An 18,994-nucleotide genomic window follows, 5' to 3' on the forward strand; every position below is an offset into this window, starting at 1 on the left:
GAGAACAAAACAGAAGCTTGACTTCATCCTGAATTTCACCCAAAGTACTTCGGTTTCAAGCACCCAATTCCTGCTTAAAGTCCAATAACTAACTATATAACAATTACCTAGTACCATTTTTGATGTTACCTTGGGTAGACAAGCAGTGCAGAAAGATCAATATAGATGCCGTATTTTCAAAATTATTTTTATAATCACAACTGCTGTCTCTTAGCAACTTCCGAATACAGTTAAGGATTTGATAAGTGCTCTATTTAGGCTGTTTTAGGAACTGTTTCCACTTCAAACTATCTTTTCCAAACATTTGACAGAATAAGTTCCTGTTAAAATCAAAATAATGCATTGATTTTGTCTTAGCTATAGAAATAAGTTCATTTTTCAGCTTTCTGTTTGGAAAACAGAAGCTATTTGAATACAAAGATTGCTGTCAAACAGTTTAGTTCTTAATTTTCCTGCAAAACTGAAGATGATGACAGTTCATCAGACTGCTTTCGCACACTTCCTCAGAACGCTGTTGCTCTTCAGCTGCTATTTATCCAGGCCTGTGTCCTACTTGGACACTGAAAAAAGACTTGGCTCATTACGCTGGATTTCTGCAGTGTGCCTCTCCTACTAGAACTTTTCAGCCCCATATTTGTTCTACACTGATAACAACTTGGGCGTTATTTAAGCACATCCTGTGCAACATTTAGAGGTGCAAATAACAGTCATATTCATTAAAGAGAAAGTCTGATAAGGCAGCCTGACTGATACAGATTAACAAGGGTTTTTTTAAGGAATGGAAATAAATTCCTGGGAACTGTAGACAGCTTCAGCTACCTCCTTGACTGTAGACAGTACCTTCTGTCCCTTGTACAGGATTTATTCCTCCCCCCCGCCCCCACCCACCGCCTTATAGTTTTTGTTTCCTGCTTATTGAATGTGGCATCAATGAGTTCCACTTCATAGGAAAAGTTTAGGCAGGGCAATATTTAATGCAACAAAACTACATCTTCATCATGCAGCAATGACATACTTCATTTATTCTCATTCAGAATAGAATCTATAAAAGTCATAGAAAGCATCACCTTCATTTACTGTTACTTTTTATACATAAGCAAGAAACACCACACTGCATGACAGAGAGTAGAAAGAACAGGTTTATCACCTATAAGCTTTTCGGCTGATTTACTGTTTTATGTTAACGTCACTAAGCACAAAAATACACTCTACTCACCAAATAAATTGCTTGAATGTCCTTGCTTAGATATGGGTTTCAGTTCATTTAATCCCCATGCGTACCTCTTATAATTATCCCAGGCATGTTTCATCATCTGTAGGGAAACGAAAGCAGGATTATAATGTTGATTTAGCAAGAAGCCACAGCAAATACTGACTTGAGAATACTAAACATATTTAATTCAATGCTTAATTAAATTCATGTTGTATGCATTAGAACTATGAAATACTCAGTACAGAATAACAGTGGTGCTGTTTTCCGGGTGGCAGTGGGATGGTTTCCTAAGAAATCCATGTCTGTCCCATCCACTTCTACCGTTATCTGCACGCTTATGATCAAGACACTAAAAAATTATTTATTTTTAGGAAGAAAATTTGTTACATATCATTGTATATATATACAATTATATACTGATATATAGATATATATATCAGTTATTTCCCTTAAGCCTATACCTCAAACTGAGGGAACTAGACATTTTTAAAGAAGTTTTTTTCTCCTAGAGCAGGAACTTTTAAGGTCAAAATTAAGTTCACAGTAGTTTTCAGATTTTGGCATAAAACTAGCTGGTTCAAACTGACTATGGCTATTAACAGAAGACGGAAGCTAAAGTGGGCAGGCAGAACACCTAGGAGAGATTTTCAGGTTATTATATCATAATCCTTTATGACTATAAATGCTACTGTAAACATCTGTAGCTATTTTCACATGTCATTTTGCACAAAGAGCCAAAAACATTTACAACTAAATGTATCATTATAAAAACATGTTTTGCATAAAGAGGTGCACCACAAATAAATACTACTTTGGGAAACTGCCTTGGGGAACCCAGCACAGCAGCTCTGCGCTAAGAGCAGAGGACATCCACGTCAGAAGCCAGGACAGCGAATTGACTAAAGGACCCTTCATGCTGTCTACCACCACAATCAGCCAGACCTAGCCCAAACTGTCCTTTCTGGGGGTGGTCCAGGTGCACGGCCAGGAGCCCACCTGTCCCTCCCCAAGCATGCAGCAAGGACAACGCACACAGCTCTGCAGGCCTGGTGAAGAACCACTGCCACTGCAGCAGGCCCAACACCTCCCTTTACCAACCACCACATTTAATGCCTGCTCAAGAACAGTACTATTTTAAGGGCCACCACAAGCAGCTTGACTTTATGTAACAGAAGGAAAGATTTTGCCTTCACATTGTTCCTCCTCCCCTCTTCCAGAAGGCAGAGCAGTGCTGGGAATGCCAGAGGTCATCTTCTAGACAAAAAAGTGACAATTTCAGACCTTTTCAAAGATATTGCTTCAGGCTGCCAGCTGACAACACTGCTCTGCCCTTGCTTTCAGACCTCTTCTTGAGGCCATGTGTGTCAAGGATAATTCTGTTTAATAACAGTTATAAACCTAAATTTAAAAGCAACAGCCTTGGGACTCAGTAACAATAGTAAACCTGTACTTTCTTTTTCCTTTGCTCAAATCACAGAATTTCTCTATGCCAACTAGAAATCTGCATAAATGACAACAGATTTTCTGGAGTACTGCTACACTTGTGAGAATACGTGTTTCTTTGCTATATACACAAGCACGAACGCGCATCTGTCCTGCAGGAAAATTCAGGGATGTTAATTTACTCTAGAGCCCTTACAGGTCCAGCTTCACGCATGCAAAATTTGGTATCTGCATTTAATACATGACCATTTTCAACCACAGGGTTAGCTTGGTGTCAGATCTCAGCTGAAAAGCAGTGAGTAAGAGGCTGTGTGGAAATGCCCTTTGGCCACAGATGGCAGTGACACACTGGATGGCAGGAGCGGTGTCCCTTGCTCAACTTCATTTTGAAATGGCTTAGGAGCTCCCCAAGGACAGAGAGGGTATTTTGTACAGGACTGGTAAGAGGCAGCTAAGTGGTAGACATCATGTCTATGGGGCATTCCCAATCCCTGGCTACAGGGATCAAGATCATATGAAACCAATCATTTGGCCACAGCATATTTTCTAATTTACCAATTGAAGGTTTCCAGTAATTTTGTGTATTATACAAGAAAGATTTATTCTGTCCTGTGGTCATGTGTCAGACCTGTGCAAGCTCAGCTTTAGATACAAGTTCAGCAGGCTAAATCCTGCCCTGCACTGAACCTGACATTTGTTATGTTTTGTCAAACTTATTTTCTCATAAAATCACATCAGAATCTTTTAATTTATTTAATCTTAACCTGCGAACACCACACAGAAGGGATTTTATTTTTTTTAAAATCACAGTTGTAATTAAGTGGTCTGAATCAAAGTGCCTAAAGATGTGGTAGTATAACAAAATTAAAATTGCTCAAGCCAGTACTGCCATGGCCCTTCCCTTTTCCCCTCCTTGTTCTCCTAGCACATCCCTACTCCTTCTCTTGCATAAGAGATGCAGTACTCATCTACCTCTGCTCCAAGTCAGTTCAGGAAACAGAAACTCTTGCAAGTAAAATTTTTGTTTTGAGGATCATTTTTGTCCTGCCTTATTCCCCAAGTCAGATTGCCATGAGTATCAGAGTTACCAAGTAGGAAAGGCAGAAAGACAGCTCCAAACCCAGATCAGTTCAATCAAAACAGTCACAAAGTGCTCAACGCTACAAGATGTCCCATCTATACTCAGTTGCCTTTAGGTTTTTTCCAACTGATTGACATTTTGATCATATTAACGTTGTAAATGCATGTGCGTGTTCTTAACTTCTGTTAAGAACCACCACTCCAATTACCTTATCGTTAGTCAGCCCCTAGATAGTAAGACAGGAAGCTAACCCACACACTAGACACTACCTTCCAATAATAATTATGTTAATAAACAACTCTTGTTTGTTTGTTTGTTTGTTTGTTTTCCAAAACGTTCTCCCATTTTGCTGAGTCTAACTACTCAGGAACATTTGTCTAACTGCTTCTCAGGAAATATTAATGCATGAATCAAAAAAGCCAAGCAGACAAAACCAGTAAAGGGGGGGGGGGGGAACCACCCCAAAAAACCCAAACCACCGAAATATTAAGAAATATCTCAGTGAGAAAAAAACCCACTAGAATCTACTGAGCAAGAGATTTAATTAATCTGTTCAGGCTAATCAAAGCTTTAAATTAAAACTCTTCCAGAAAGTCTAGATTTAGAAAAAACACCAGGCTTAATAAGTAAGTTTCTTCCCAAGGAAATGCACCCTTGGAACATCCTTGCTTTAGTAATTTGGAAGCTTATGGACATAACACCGAAAGCAAAATGCAACTCCAAAAGCAGTCAGTGAGCCCTCTAGTGTTTCAAAAGGACAGGAGCTATTCCAAGTAGACACAAACACGAATGGCTATTTAGCAAAGTTACTAGGAGTCAGTGTTACTGTACTTACTATGCAAATATCCGATAGACATGGTAGGCTGAAAACCACACCTTAATCAACACTGCCTGCTGGAGAAGTGAGTTTGTGCTTCTAAACTAACAAGAAGTCTCAATTTCTAGAATTCAATGCATCAGAAGTACTCTACATGCTTTTCCCCCTGTGGAAATTACAAACTGTATTAAGTTTCCCACTAAATGAAATTCTTATTTGTAAACAGCTTTATTTTCTACATAAAAGTAAAAAAGTTCTAAAATATTGAGTATCAGTTTGATTAGACCCAGCCCACTGATAATTAAGCCTTTGCTCAGGTGAAACTCCTAGCGCTGGTAATTCAAGAATGAATTTTAGCAGTGTTTTGGAGAAATCCACCTATCTTTGCAGTCTTCACCTTTCTGTTTGCATGAGACATCCCCAAGTCAGTATGTCCAGATTTTATTAATTCACAAAGGCCCTTCTGACCACGTCTCTAACTACTTGTACAATGCTGATCACTTGAAATGTCTAAATAAAGATCACAGTTACTGAGAACATCTGTATTTCAGCAAAACATTATGGATCCTGTTAAAAAGAGAAATTCCTAATGATGAAATTCTAATAGCTTTTGACCAGATGATTCCAGATACTCTCAAATTCCTCTATAGTGTAACTAATAAAATTATTCCATCCGACTACTTTAAAATAATTCCTTATTAGTACTCCAATATGTCAGTAGTCAAGAGTTTCATTTGCATAGATGCATTCCTCAGTTGTTCTAGTTTTACTAAGATATGTTTATTGAACCTCAAACTCTAGAAGAGCCTGACAGATCACTGGGAAGCCCTGTGTCTACATTAGCAAAGTCTGTTTCCAAAAGAGCTCTATCTCAGGTCCCTCTCAATCAGAAGCAGCAGTCAAAGGCTTGACTAGCTAGCACTGTCTCACTAGTAAGCTGGCTGTTTTTACATCTTTAGGAAAAAAATGGGGCACTGATTTTTTCTTAGGAAGTCAGAAAATGCCAAAATAATATCCCCACCTCTGTTGAAGAATAACAAAGTGTGCTATTGTAATTGATATCAGCAAAGTCACTTAGGAAAAAAAGGTGAATCTCTGACATTATGCACAAGACGACCTGCACATTTCTTTCTCAAGGAAGCATTTTGAAATACAATTTTAAAATCCTTCTCAGCCCACTGAACATGGGGAAGAAAAAAAAATCAGATTAGTTCTCCAGAAGCAGAAACAAAGACCTTTTCTACAGCTATAACGCTGGCCCACCAAAATATGATAATGCAGCTCCTATTCGTTGGTATTTAAGTTACTGCCATCTTCCAAAGCACTCTAACACAAAGTCTACAGACGACACATGAGCCACTTGGAATGTGCAAAATACAGTTCTATTCAAATAGGAGTCCGCAAGAGTTCAGGCACGAGATGTTGCCAGAAAACATGAGCGATGCTGAATCAGCACAGTAATAGTGGTATTTCGATTCAAACTCCTGCAGTACCAGGTGGTATGAAAACAGTAAGAACTTAATAAGGTTTGTTTTTAGCAGTTACATACAAGCTGGGGAGATGTCAAAGAGGACATTGGGAAAAGAATTCAAGCACCTTCTAGAACTGGGATATTAAAGGAAAAAAAAAAACTTTCATTGCATGAAATAGTACCATCCTGACCTTGAACAGAGCCATTTAAGCCATGCCAAGACAAGGAAGGCAGACAGAAGACTAAGGTACTGGAATCACAAGAAATGAAGAGACAAGTTAGAAAACCCAAAACTCTGAAGAAAACATAACAGTTTGCTTGTGTAAACATTAATGAACTCTCATTGCTAGATTAAATAATCTCCTCTTTCTCAGTTTACACTGAAGTTTTTACACATTTAAGTTATTCTCACCTTTTAAACATCTCCTTACCAGAACTACATGTTCACTCGCACTAGTCCCCTGAATCTTCTCTCCTTTCTGTTTCTTTCACAGGATCAGCAAGGGAAATGAAGGAAGGCCATAGAACTAGTAAGAAACCTCTATACATGTTCCACTTAAACTTTTTCTCCTGTACAAATCAATTTGCATGATTGATGACTGTACTGGTCTGGCTGGGATGGAGACAGCATTCTCCACAGCAGCCCATATGGTGTTTTGAATTTGTGGCTAAAATAACCTTGATACCACTGCAATGATTTGGCTATTGCTGAACAGTGCTTGTACAACACCAAGGCTTTCTCTTTTTCCAACCCGTGCCCCTTTCCTACTCCCCCTGACAAGTAGGATGGCAGGGGTGGCCAAGATGTTGGGAGGGCACACAGCTGGGATGGCTGACCCCAGCTGGCCAAAGGAATATTGCCTACCATGTAACACCATGTTCAGCAATAGAAACTGAGGCAGAGGAAGAAAAAGGAGGGGTTTTCCAAGGCAGCCACTGCTCAGAGAATGGGCATCAGTCTGCTTGTGGGAGGTGGTGAGTGATTGCCTTTGCATCACTTGTCCCTGTCCCCCTCCTTCCTTCAGCTAACATACGGTCTTTATCTCAACCCAGTTTTCTCACTTTTTTCTTCCTGTTCTTTCCTCCAGCCCACCTGGTGGGCCAACAGCTGTCTGGGTGCTTGGCTGCTGGCCAGGGTGAACCCACCACAGTGTCACTCATACAGTATCTCCAGTGCAGAAAACTTTGTGACCACAACACAGCCCCCCAGCTGGTTTTTCCGCTCTGATGACAATACTACATTAACCACTAGTAGAAACTCAAGCTTTAGAAAGTCCTACTTCCTTACTTTCAATTCCCATTACTGTTAACGAACAACTGAACCTAAATGAGACTCGGTGAATCAGAATCACATAAGGGTTGAGGCTGGAAGGGACTCTAGAAGTCATCTTGCCCAACACCTGCTGAAAGACGTATTCTCAACTGTTTTCACAGTTCCCGAGTACCAGCCAAAGTGCAGTACAGCTGAAAATCTTCACAATCATGGCACAAATCTGTTACTAGTAAATGTATCAGTACCTTTGAAGGTCCTGTCACCAATCAGGATTTCTCTGTGAAAAACTGTTTGATCTCCTTCAACTGATTCACTATCAATTTTCATAAAATCATGCTGCATATATAAAAGCTCTGTTTAATATTCTCTTACAGAATCTACTGATTATCACAGTGAGTAATTTTTGGCAATATGCATTCTGTCTTTTTTACTTTAGTTATAACAAGTATTACATTTGTGTTCATCATCTTCATAATGGTATTTAGTGTAACATTGCACTTCTAAAGATATATAAGTTAACTGAGTTTATTGATCTTGTCTTGAATAGTTTGCATCTTGGAAACATGACATAATAGGTGAATTTTTCTCTAGATCTCCATACATAACACTTTTCTTAGTATTATGAAGCACAACTACATTGTAAGATTTGACAACTTCCCTTGTTTCAGAGCATGATCTTTGTTACTTTTGTCATTATTCACTATTATTGCTTTGGTAGTACTTCAAACCTTTTATTTCAATATTTTCTTCCAGTTCTGTATGTAATCATAACACATTCCAATGCCTTTTCCATCTGGAAGTGTTTCAATCACTAGTAACTGCCTTGAATTGCCTTTAAAAATTAAATTGTATTTTTAAAGTAATTTTTACTGGTATTTGCAGCTTTTTACCCTATTCAGACTTGCTCTGTAGGGGAATTTTTAGGTAAAGATGCAGGGTGTTCTACTGCAGTTACTTCTTTGCTAATTAGCTCATAACCTTATCTAAGGAGAAACGCAGATGTGATTAAGAGTGATACGTCTGCTTCTCTTTTGTCCAGTTACACTGTCTGCTGTTATGCTAGCCTGCTGATGACACTAGTTTTAAGCAACTTTCCATAAAACAAGAACTCAGATTTAACTTCCAGACTGAAGACTAAGATTCACTAGAAAACAAGATAAAACTGGGTTATATTCAGATCCGGTTTTCTGCAGATAGCATTGTGCCTGGAGTTTGATTTCATATTAAAAATTAGTAATTACAGTTGACAGAATTTTATTCTAAGCTCTTAATCTTTAGTTACTATTTCTTATTCCAGAAACAAATATGTAAGAAAAAAGAAATCTCAAATACACAGATAAGGTTCATCTCATTGGATACTGTTTACTTTTTACCCTTGAATCTGACAGAAGATACAAATGACAACATACTCCCTTTCTCTACTGGCCACAGAAATTTATTTTTCTCCATCAAGACACATAAAATAAATCCTGTCACTATAAACATTCTTTTATATATATATAAAAATATAAATAAATATATGTATATAAAACCACTTATCTGTCAGCAGGAAGATTATTGCAAATCAGGAGCTTGACAGATTTCTGGTGTTTACAACCTCATTTCCTAATGGCATCATCCTGAGTTAAAAGCCAGATACGCACTGTCAATGTTTGTTTAACAGCCACTGCCAAAGCGTCACAGTTTCTAATTTAGCAGGTGGATGACAACCATGCTCTGAAGCACACACAGGCTGGAGGAGTTCCTGCTTTCTGACGGGACTTCCATTTAGCCAAGTAAACCCCCAATGGAGACTTCTGTATTTGTTAATGGGCCAGTAACAACGATTCCCAGTTGCTGTTTTCCACTAAGCAGCAGCTAGAGATTTTGGGAACATTTAGGCACATGCCATTTAGCTCACAGCTTCATTTTGTATTGTGATAGGAACAAAGAACTCTGAAAAACTCAGATGTTCATCCGAGTCTGCTACCCACAGCGCAGGGCATTGCTGCAAACCAAGTGAGGGAAATACCTACAACAATTAAAATTACAATAGAGCTAAGGTAGCCAAACTGATTTACAGGACCCTCCATTCATATTAAACATGCACATTGTATCACAAAGTATTTTATTTGGTTCTGTATTTAACGCTCTGTATTAAAGGAAGATGTGAGCAAACTCCTGCTACTCCTTTAGCATTTCAGGATCCTACAAATAATTCATTTCTTGCCCTCAAAAACAAATTAAAATTAAAAATCTAATATCTGCATATAAAAGAGGGAACTAAGAGGGAAAATAAAAACATTAAGGACTATTCTAAGGATTAATTCATCATTTGTATTGCAAAGCACTTCAAAATCCTCAACGGAAAGCCTGACAGAAATGCTAAGTATTATTCCCACATGTGTTATGTTAAGTTACAGATAAGCTTCTATTCTTATATTTTTCTACCCCTCACAGTAGCTTGTAAGCCTCTTTAGTAGTGTATTAAACTATCCAACTAATATTCACCATATGCTGTTCTGGGCATCATTTGTTAACCAGGGACAGACGTTGCTCAGTGCTTCATTCTGTTACACATTTTAAAAGGAATAAATTATCCTATTAATTCTGTAACAAGAATTCTAATTAAAAGGTAACTAAAGAGAACAGGAAATTTGCATGTAAGGTATTTTCTACACTTATTCTATTACTGCATATTTTACTTAATGCACAAGCACACCGGAAAAATGAGACTATTTCATGTAAGAAATAATTAATAAGAACAGCAGCCCTGATGCTTTGATATGTCTGCACAAAAAAAAATGAGTTCATTTGAAAACGATTGTACGACATACCAAACTACTCAATGATAACAGGCTACATTTTACTCATTTGTCAGGCATACCTCTCTTTGCTGAACAGTAAAGTACTTCTAAAATTATTAATTTACTGAAAAACTGGAGACACCAGAGTGCTTTACAGTTAGTGCCTGAGAGCTGGGCCATAGCGGTTTAACTATTGCAGTTCGTTTTAGTAGAAGTCACAGGGTGATAAGGCAGAGGAACTTGAAGGAAGACCAGAGTTCACCTCCATTCTCCAAATACTAATATCACTTGGTACATGCCGACATCTACAGCCTCCTTCTTACCTGGCCATCCCAACACCACGGATATAAGAAAAACAAACTATTTGATGCAGCACAGAGGCATTCTAGCTGAGACCCTTCCCTTCACTAAACAAAAACTAGGAAGGCAAGAGCAATGTATAACCCTTTCAGCAAAGCGCGCTGACCTTGCACTTTCTGAAGCCAAAGGTCCGGCTAATTTCAGCCAAATGAAATTATCAGTTTTGGGGAAAGAAAAAAAAGGTGTGGTTTAAAAGCCTTGCCCATATAGTTACCCAAACCTAACATAACAGTGTTCATTCCACCTTAAACCATCCAGAGTAGAACAGTTTTAGCTCAGTCTTGGATCCGTTCACTGAACTTCAGCTGTCTTTCAACCAATGAATAGAAAGCAAGATAGATATGCAAGAAACCACCATTTCCTTTTAAAACTGAGGGAATTGGATTACGTATTTGTTTCTCCCCCCAGGTATGCTAGGATTTGAGTATGTTATGTAATAATTTTAAGAGTTCTTCCCAAAAACATCTGCCTTGGAAGCATCAGTTAAGATGCTGTCAAACAACTTTAGCCTCCAGCTCTCAGTTACTAGTGGAGGAACCAACCCCATGTTCTCAGTAACTACACCAGTGGAAAAAGAAATTAAAATATAGCATTGAAGTGTAGCATTATGAAATTGAGCATAGATGACATTAATGTTGAAGATGCTCTATTTTCAACTTGCTTCAGTTGCCATTTACACCAGTATACGTACACAAGATGGAAATCTTAAATGAACCATCCAAGCCATCCAGTTACAAACAAAAGAACAGTCTAAAGAATAAGCCATGCAGCCCCTAGCTTACAACTTAGCAACTGTTACCAAGATCTGCATTTCAGAAAAAAATTGAAGCCTACAGCTTGTCACTCAAACCACTGTATTCCTCCAAAGCTAAGTCCTCTTCAAACACATGAAAAAAAAAGTCAGATGGACTCTAACAGATACACTAGTAATAAGAAAATAATTTTTCAGTTTAAGAGGTAGATGATGTTTCTTCAGACAATCTATGATTTTAGTAGCTGCGATTTTTTTTTTTTTAATCTCTGATGGACAAATCAGTGATGCTCCAATGTTTGGTTTCTTCTTAAGGGGAGTTGCTGATGTCTAATTTTTAGAATTAATCACACAGGATTTTGTGTTAGTGAAACATCCATTAAAAGAAAAACATATCACATCATAAGGTAATGTGCAAGAACTCAAGTCATTGTTCATTACTGACAATAACCAGAAAGAAAGCTGAAGTATTTTCATTTAAAGCAGAAAAGCATTGCAGAGTTGTATAAAAACCTAATTTATTTCTTTGATTTTATGCAGAATTAGTAGCAGCCTCTGAAGCTCATGCATAATTTGACTAATGTCATAAGAGGGAAAGAAAAAAGAAAGCAATTTGTGGAAATACTACTCTTATGAAGAATAGTGGTATACATAGGCTCATCCCACTCAGTGTCATTTTTTCCCCCCCAGTCTACTTATGACTTGCTACAGTTTTCAAGAACTCCCAGGCTAAATGGTGTTAACAGCTAGGCTCCTGCAACTGCATGATACAATCATGCTTTTGTTCTCTATTTTTTCCTACTGTTCTTTAAACAGTTATTTGATAAGGTTTGTTTCTAATTGGACTATAAATTATTCATGGCATGGACTGTATCTCCTACTTGTTCGTTAGGTACCTGGCACTGCATAGCCATGCTGCTACTCAAGTTCCCAATCTCAGCAGGGGTAATGCAAATAAAAAAATAAGCACAGTGCTCTACAGTACAACACATCCAGATGAAGTGATTAACATCAAGGTCATTCAAGTTGCAGTTTCAGAGCACAATTAAAATCCACAAAAAGGAAGTAAGATGGATTTAAAGAACCTGTTTATTTTTCTTTCCCACATTTTGAACTCACAATCTCCCCACCCATACTTCTAAGTTTTACTCTGCCACTGAAGTCATAAGTAACAAAGTTTGGTCCACCCCATTACATGGGAAGTGTCCAGGCCTATCCAGGATGTCTTTCAAAACAAAAACCAAACAGGAACAACCACCAAAAAAACAACAACCACCCACAGGAATTTCTCTCCCTTGCAGAACGAGTCTACATTCATCCCACAGTCCTGCTTCCCTACCAGGGCACATGTCAGAAATTGGGAGGGATGAGAGGGATGAGATCTGTGCTGGTAAGAAGTTTTAGTTCTGACAGAAATGCCTGACTGGCACTGAAAGTCAAAATTTCAGGTGGAATTTATACATACAATTTTTCTTTAATTGTATTTTCTTCTATTTAATTGCATTCTTTTGAAGCAATGATTTTTAAACATTTTTTTTTCATAGTAGTTTTTTTCTTAAGGAAAAAAATTAAACAGTGAGGCACGACTTACCAGTAAGTTTGGGACTATCACCAACCTAGTTAAGTAGCTAATAACAGTAAGTAAAAACACAAACCAGTTACAAAAACTATTAGGTAACATTTAATGAGAAACTTACTAAGCCTGGAGTTGTCACTGAATTCACAAAGTGTAGGGCAGCTACAGAAAGGGCAGCTTTCCAAAATACTGCGTACTGGCAATTAATGCTTTCCCCATCCTCAGGCCATCAGGTTTTGACAAGAGGCCAGACCAGACCATATCAAATCCTTATCCATGTGCCACTAATTGCCATCTGTGTTTTTCTCCTCCTCCCCTGCCCCAGAGGAGTTCTTCCTTTCCACTCCCCTCTCCAGCATCCAGTTAAAGAAGCTGAAGTACTCCACTGCTAAAGCTCATTATTGTGGCCATGATGAAACGGCACTTTCAGAAGCCAGACAGCCTGTTCACTGAAAAGTATTTACTTAGATTAATCTGGTACACAGTTGCTGCATGGATCAAGGGCTAAGTCCGCATCATTACCGCTGCCCTCAGAGAAGCATCTTTGGCCTAGTAGCCAGAAATTAGAGCAAAAAGATTGGACTATTTCCGAACAGCTGAAGACCAGTTACACAGAGGTCAAAAGCAGATGATAATAATTTATAACTTCTCCCCCCAACTCAATGATAACATCTTTATCAGTGACCTGGAGGATGTGATGCAGTGTAACTTTATCAAGTTCGCAGGTGACACCAAATTGGGGTGGGGAAGGGAAATTCCACCTGGGAGTTGGGGCTGCCATTCTCAGGGGCCAAGACAGGCTGGAGGAACAGGCCAATGGGAACTTAATGAAGTTCAGCGGGGACAAACGCAAAGTCCGTAATCCCTGGCAATGAATGGTACAGGCTGGGGAGGGCTGGGCTGGGGAGCAGCTCTGCAGGGGAGGCTCTGGGACTCTGGTGCACAGGGAGCTGTGCACGTGCCAGCAGCACGCAGTCAGCCCAACCACAGCCCATCAAGGAATGGGATTATCCCCCTGTTCTCAGTGCTCAGGAGACCAAATCTAGATACTGTGTCCGGTTCTGGGCTCCCTATATAGGAAAGATATCAATAAACTGGTGTGAGTCCTTGCTGGGGCCCCTAAGCTGGTCATGGCTGGTGCAGTTGCCCTGCGAGGAGAGGCTGAAGGATGGGGCTGGCTCAGCCTGGGGAGAAACAGCTCTGGGAGGGCTGACAGCAGCCCCTGGTACCTGCAGGGAGGTAGTTGAGAAGACAGAGCCAAAGAGACAAGGGGCATCCGCTGAGCCAAGCAAGAGAGGTTCAGGCTGGACCTGAAGAAAAGGCTTTTGCCCTGGGGCCAGGGGCCCAGAGGGGCAGGCTGCCCAGGGAGGCTGTGTCGGTTCCGTCTGGGGGGTTTCTAGATTGGATGAGGCACAGCCCTGAGCAGCCCAGTCTGACCTTGGCACTGAGCCTGCTGCGGCAGGACTGGACCAGGGACCTCCTCAGACCTCCAGACCGAGTTATCCTGCAATCCCATTAAATGCAGTATGGATTGCACACGTTTATCTAAATTTTACAGAGCAAACAAGTTGACCTGCTTCTCCCCACTGACAACAAAGACACAACTCAAATTCCAGCACAAGATACTGGCTGTTTAAAATATTCCAGGTTAGAATTATGAGTTTTTAAAGGGTTTTCCCAGCCTTCAGAAATATTTCAAGGTATTTTCTGTATTGAATAAACTAATTTAGCTATGCAAAACACTGCCAGCTCATTTCTAATAAGAAGTTAAGAGCTACCTACTTATAGCCTTAGTATAGAAAGATTCAAGAACAATTAGGATAATCAGAGCCTGGCAAAATGTGATGAAGATCCAGTGTCATGTACAAATTAATGATTTCTGCCCATTTCACATTTATGTCTACTTATCTTGGTCAGGAGCTTACCCAGGGCCACATTTGATTTCAGAAGAAAATTGTTTTAAGGAAGATTTATTCCTGCAGCCCTCAAACTATCTCCAGAAAACATGGGCTGTATTGTTGCAAATTTTCTGAGGTGAAAATTTGTTGTTGTAAATTATTCATCATTCCCTGTACAAACAGTGAAGGAACCACCACAACAGAAAATGTGTACTTCCCTTTAGCAGTTTTATCACAGCATTCAAAATGGATATTGTAAACCTAAACATTACCATTCTTTGTGTGGCATTTGTTTTCCTCTTGAAACGTTTATGTCATTATGTGACCTGTGGATCCTAACACAACCAGTGCTGGCGAAGTTCCCAAAATACATGATACTCAGACCTTATATTTTTTACAGAATTTGCTTATTTCTACTACCATAGTATACACGTCACAGAAGAGTGACCAGATTTGTAAGTTAGCTTTCCAGTTCAGATAAACACATCTTCAAAAAAGTAATAAGACACTTGCCCTCATGCCCAACACATGAAATGTACCTATTGGTATCTAGAATTTCCTTCATTCAAGCTGGATTTAAGGATGACAGCTTTGAAATTACACCTTTCCACTGAAAAGTATATATATGCAGTGAATTCTTTTGTGGAAAGATACAATTTGAAAACAACCTTAAAAATCTATACAAATCTGCTTTTATGTACTAGAAGTAATTTAACCCTTAGGTGGCATCACTTCCAGTGCTATACATAGCATGTTAATGCTTTACATGGTATTTTACTTATATATCCAAATGATCCTCAGCAAGAAGCCTTTATAACTGAAATAGCAAATTATAGTACTGTTAATATTTCATCAGATCTACATGGATTTGAGAAGAGCTGTCACAGGCTCATGGAGAATGTCTGTGCTCATGCTTTCATGACAGGCAGAAGAAATCAGATGCTCAGTTGTACAAGGAAATTAATGGAAAACCATAAAACTGATACGCAACTAAAACAGCCAAGATGAATACTGGTGGTCTGTTCCAATCACCTCCTGGCAGTAGAGGACACAGAAGATGCAGAAAGAATTCAATTAAAAGGCATGGAGATATTTTCCTCAATGGAAAGGCTGAAAAATTAGAGAATCAGATACAGGTAAAGGCATACAGAAGGTAAGGGCTCCTCCTGAACATCTTTTGTACAAGAGAAAATGAAACACAAAAACATTAGGTTTGTTACTGAAAAGGTAAATACTCAGGAATCATTGCCAGAAGATACAATGACAACTTAATGGGATACTGAAGGATTTGACAGGGTGGATGGTCATAGTGGCCCAAAATTCATACTGCATTTCCTAGCACCAATGGAGCATAATTCCAGTTTGCCCCATCTGTAACACAGCTAATGGCATGACGACTTTCATGCAGTGTAGTTTTATTAGGAGGAAACATCTTCCACCCCCCCCATGCAGTAGAGACATATTCCCACAATGGGCAAAAATTCTAGCTTTGCACTGCTGTTTAAACTTACCAGCTTCTCAGCATATGTGATGCCTCACACAAATACCTACCGCATCATAAAAAAAATACAGAAGATGGGTTGTTCCTCCATAATACAATGCAGCCAAGCAACTCTCTGAAATTTCTGTCCCTTCCTGAGCAGCAACAGGGAAGCCAGCCATAGAGTTAACAGACCTGCAAGCTTGGAGAAAGGAAAGACTGTGGATGGGACTTGTTTTCCAGCACACACAACTCCTTTCTTTTAATTCTCTCACATTTTTCAGGCAGGTATGTAAAACGACGCAACTTTCCCAGATCAGCTCTGTTGATTCCACACTTCATTTGAAGTTCCCCAAAGGAGACCAACCAAAGTATTTGTTATACTTAAACTACAACACTGAAAAGTCAAAGTCTTTGCTCTCATCAAACTGTTTTGGACAGTTCAGCCTAAACTACCCAAAATAATCTAGGGATTTTGCTGCAGCCGTTTCTAAGAAATACTTCAAAGAGAAGCCCAATTACGTGGCAAAAGTGAAAACAAATCATCCAAATCATCCTAATAATTTCCAAAAAATAATACCTATGTCAAGTCACTGAGCTACAAAGCGTCTAGCCGAGTAGAGTTGGTGGAGAATTTCCCTGTTGAAAATCCAACTGTCCATGTTTGAAAACCAGGTCCTCCTTGCCCCACCAAAACCAACCAATCTAACAAAAAAAACCAAAGCCACATCAACTTCACTTGCTGTGGATAGAAAGCTAATTTGACAAGTCCCTCCCAGGCAGGCTGATGGCTGAGGAGCAGAGCAGGCAGGGACTGAGCTTCCCCCAGCAGCCTGCTTGACAGGTCCTGTCAATTTTCATTTCTGGTTTACTGGCTGCCCATAAGCAAATTTTGTAAATTCTGAAGATTCTATTTTTGGGTGAAACATTTTTGGAAAAAATAAATAAATTGTTCCTTTGTCTCACATTTCTTCACTAAATCGCAAATTCTTCCACAAGAAATCTCCTCTATCCAGCTCTGGGCTTGATTCCTTTTCCATGTCTACCCTTTTCCAGCTACCAAGTCTCCTCATCTCCAATGCAAATAGCTGTGGTTATCCTGAAATAAAGACTTTATGAAATCCCCAGCCACATCTATAGTTATGTAAACACTGAGGAGTATGTAAACTATATTATTCTGCAAACTTCTGGGGCACAGCCACAAAGAATTACAGACTACAAGACTTCCTGTACTTCAGGGTAGCATGCAAATGGCACGCCCAGGCTGGTGGTGCCTCTAACAAGATAAGAACACCAACAAGTGCGAGATGCTACAGATAACAGGAGAAGTAGCGTATATGCAGGTGGCTCACCCTGTCCTGTGGCACCACTAACAAGACAGCAACAGGGAGAAAGGGCAGGCAGGCACTAGAGATAACAGAAGGGGAGTGCTAGCTTAATCAGCCAAGAGAACTGAGGTGAGTGGGGAAAGGGAAACAGGGCTGAGATGTTTAATTGGGAAGCAATGAGGATGGTAAATGGAAAGAACTTGGAAAGAGAAAAATGGGAGAAGGGAATATGAGGGGAAACAAAGCAGGTGTTTGAGGGCACATTAGCAACACATCTTGGAGCAGGACAATAAACCTGTTGATACTCTGGTCTTATGTGCATCTGACTTATGCAGTGAAGGGGAACCTGGGTGTCCTCCCTCCTGCCAATGGGGGAATAGCTGGAGTGGACCTCCTGACAGCCTAAGAAGGTACAGTATGGAACAGACTGTTTACAGCTCATTAACCGAGCGTTTGGGTAATTCTATTTAAGACAGGTAGAAATTCTATTTGTGCCATTCTGAAATAATTCCAGCATCTATCTTCATGGCCTTTTTTTGGTTCTTGATCCTCTCTCAAAAATAGATTTCTCTCAGTACAAGCCAGGCAACAACCATTCCAGTTCTCAGAAGATCTCCAACACAAAAAATGACTGCTAGATGAGAGTCTAAAAGGCATATCTACTACAGCTTCCTATCCCTAACAAAAGTTTAAGAACAGGACGAAACCAGAAATAATTCCTGTGAGTAATTCCTGTGAGTTCAGAGCTTGAGAGTCAGGGACTTTCAGAGCCAGATGTGATGCTTGTATGATTAATAATCACCAGTAAAATTTTTCTTTCATGAAATCACTCACCTATTTTCTGAACTTGCGTAAATTTTTGGTATTCACAACATCCTGAAGAAAGAGCTCTACAGCTCTATAACATAATGTGTAAAGGACAGGTTTGTTCTGATTTTGTCATGTAGTAGTTTCATTTGATGTGCCCTATATTCAACAAACAGGAATATTTGTCAGAATAGGCTTAAAAATAACACCACTAAATACACCATAAAAATCGGTCTTATTATTACCTCTTTCTGCCAATTACGTTAGTTTCCTGGAAAACACTGAATCTATTTAATCTTAGAATTTTGAAATATAGTATGTTTTTATCGTGTATTTTGGTAAAGATCGTTTTAGTGGAGAATAGACTGACTCTCAGAAATGTGTAATTTAACTTCCTCCTAATTATCCATTATTTGTGTATTAGAATGAGCTAAAGTGCTTTAAGCTTGCCTTAGTTCCTGCATTCTAAAATGGGGAAGCAGTACTGATCTTCTCTGAAATGCTTCATAAGATCCATCCATAAGAACCTTGCATAAAATAGCCATGTATTATTATAGCATTCAGTTTCTACACCATGTTCATGAGCAGCACCCTTTTACTCATACTGACGTGCAGGTTCCCTGCCGGTGATCTCACTGCCTCCATACACTTAGTGATTTCAGAATCAAATTACAGAAATCCAGAGTTTTCAGCCTTTAAGGATTCAAATA

At 39.3% G+C, this 18,994-nt stretch overlaps 1 protein-coding gene across 1 annotated transcript in view; it reads right to left on the reverse strand.

Annotated features, from left to right (window-relative positions):
- MAN1A1 (mannosidase alpha class 1A member 1) overlaps nucleotides 1-18,994 on the reverse strand; it is a 155,456-nt gene that overhangs the window by 113,974 nt on the left and 22,488 nt on the right. The window contains exon 2 of the mRNA XM_075087529.1: nucleotides 1,217-1,313. Coding sequence (XP_074943630.1) covers nucleotides 1,217-1,313 — 97 coding nt within the window. The remainder of the gene's footprint in view (nucleotides 1-1,216; nucleotides 1,314-18,994) is intronic.

The sequence above is a fragment of the Phalacrocorax aristotelis genome, chromosome 3, assembly GCF_949628215.1.
Source record: "Phalacrocorax aristotelis chromosome 3, bGulAri2.1, whole genome shotgun sequence".
Lineage (NCBI taxonomy): Eukaryota > Metazoa > Chordata > Aves > Suliformes > Phalacrocoracidae > Phalacrocorax > Phalacrocorax aristotelis.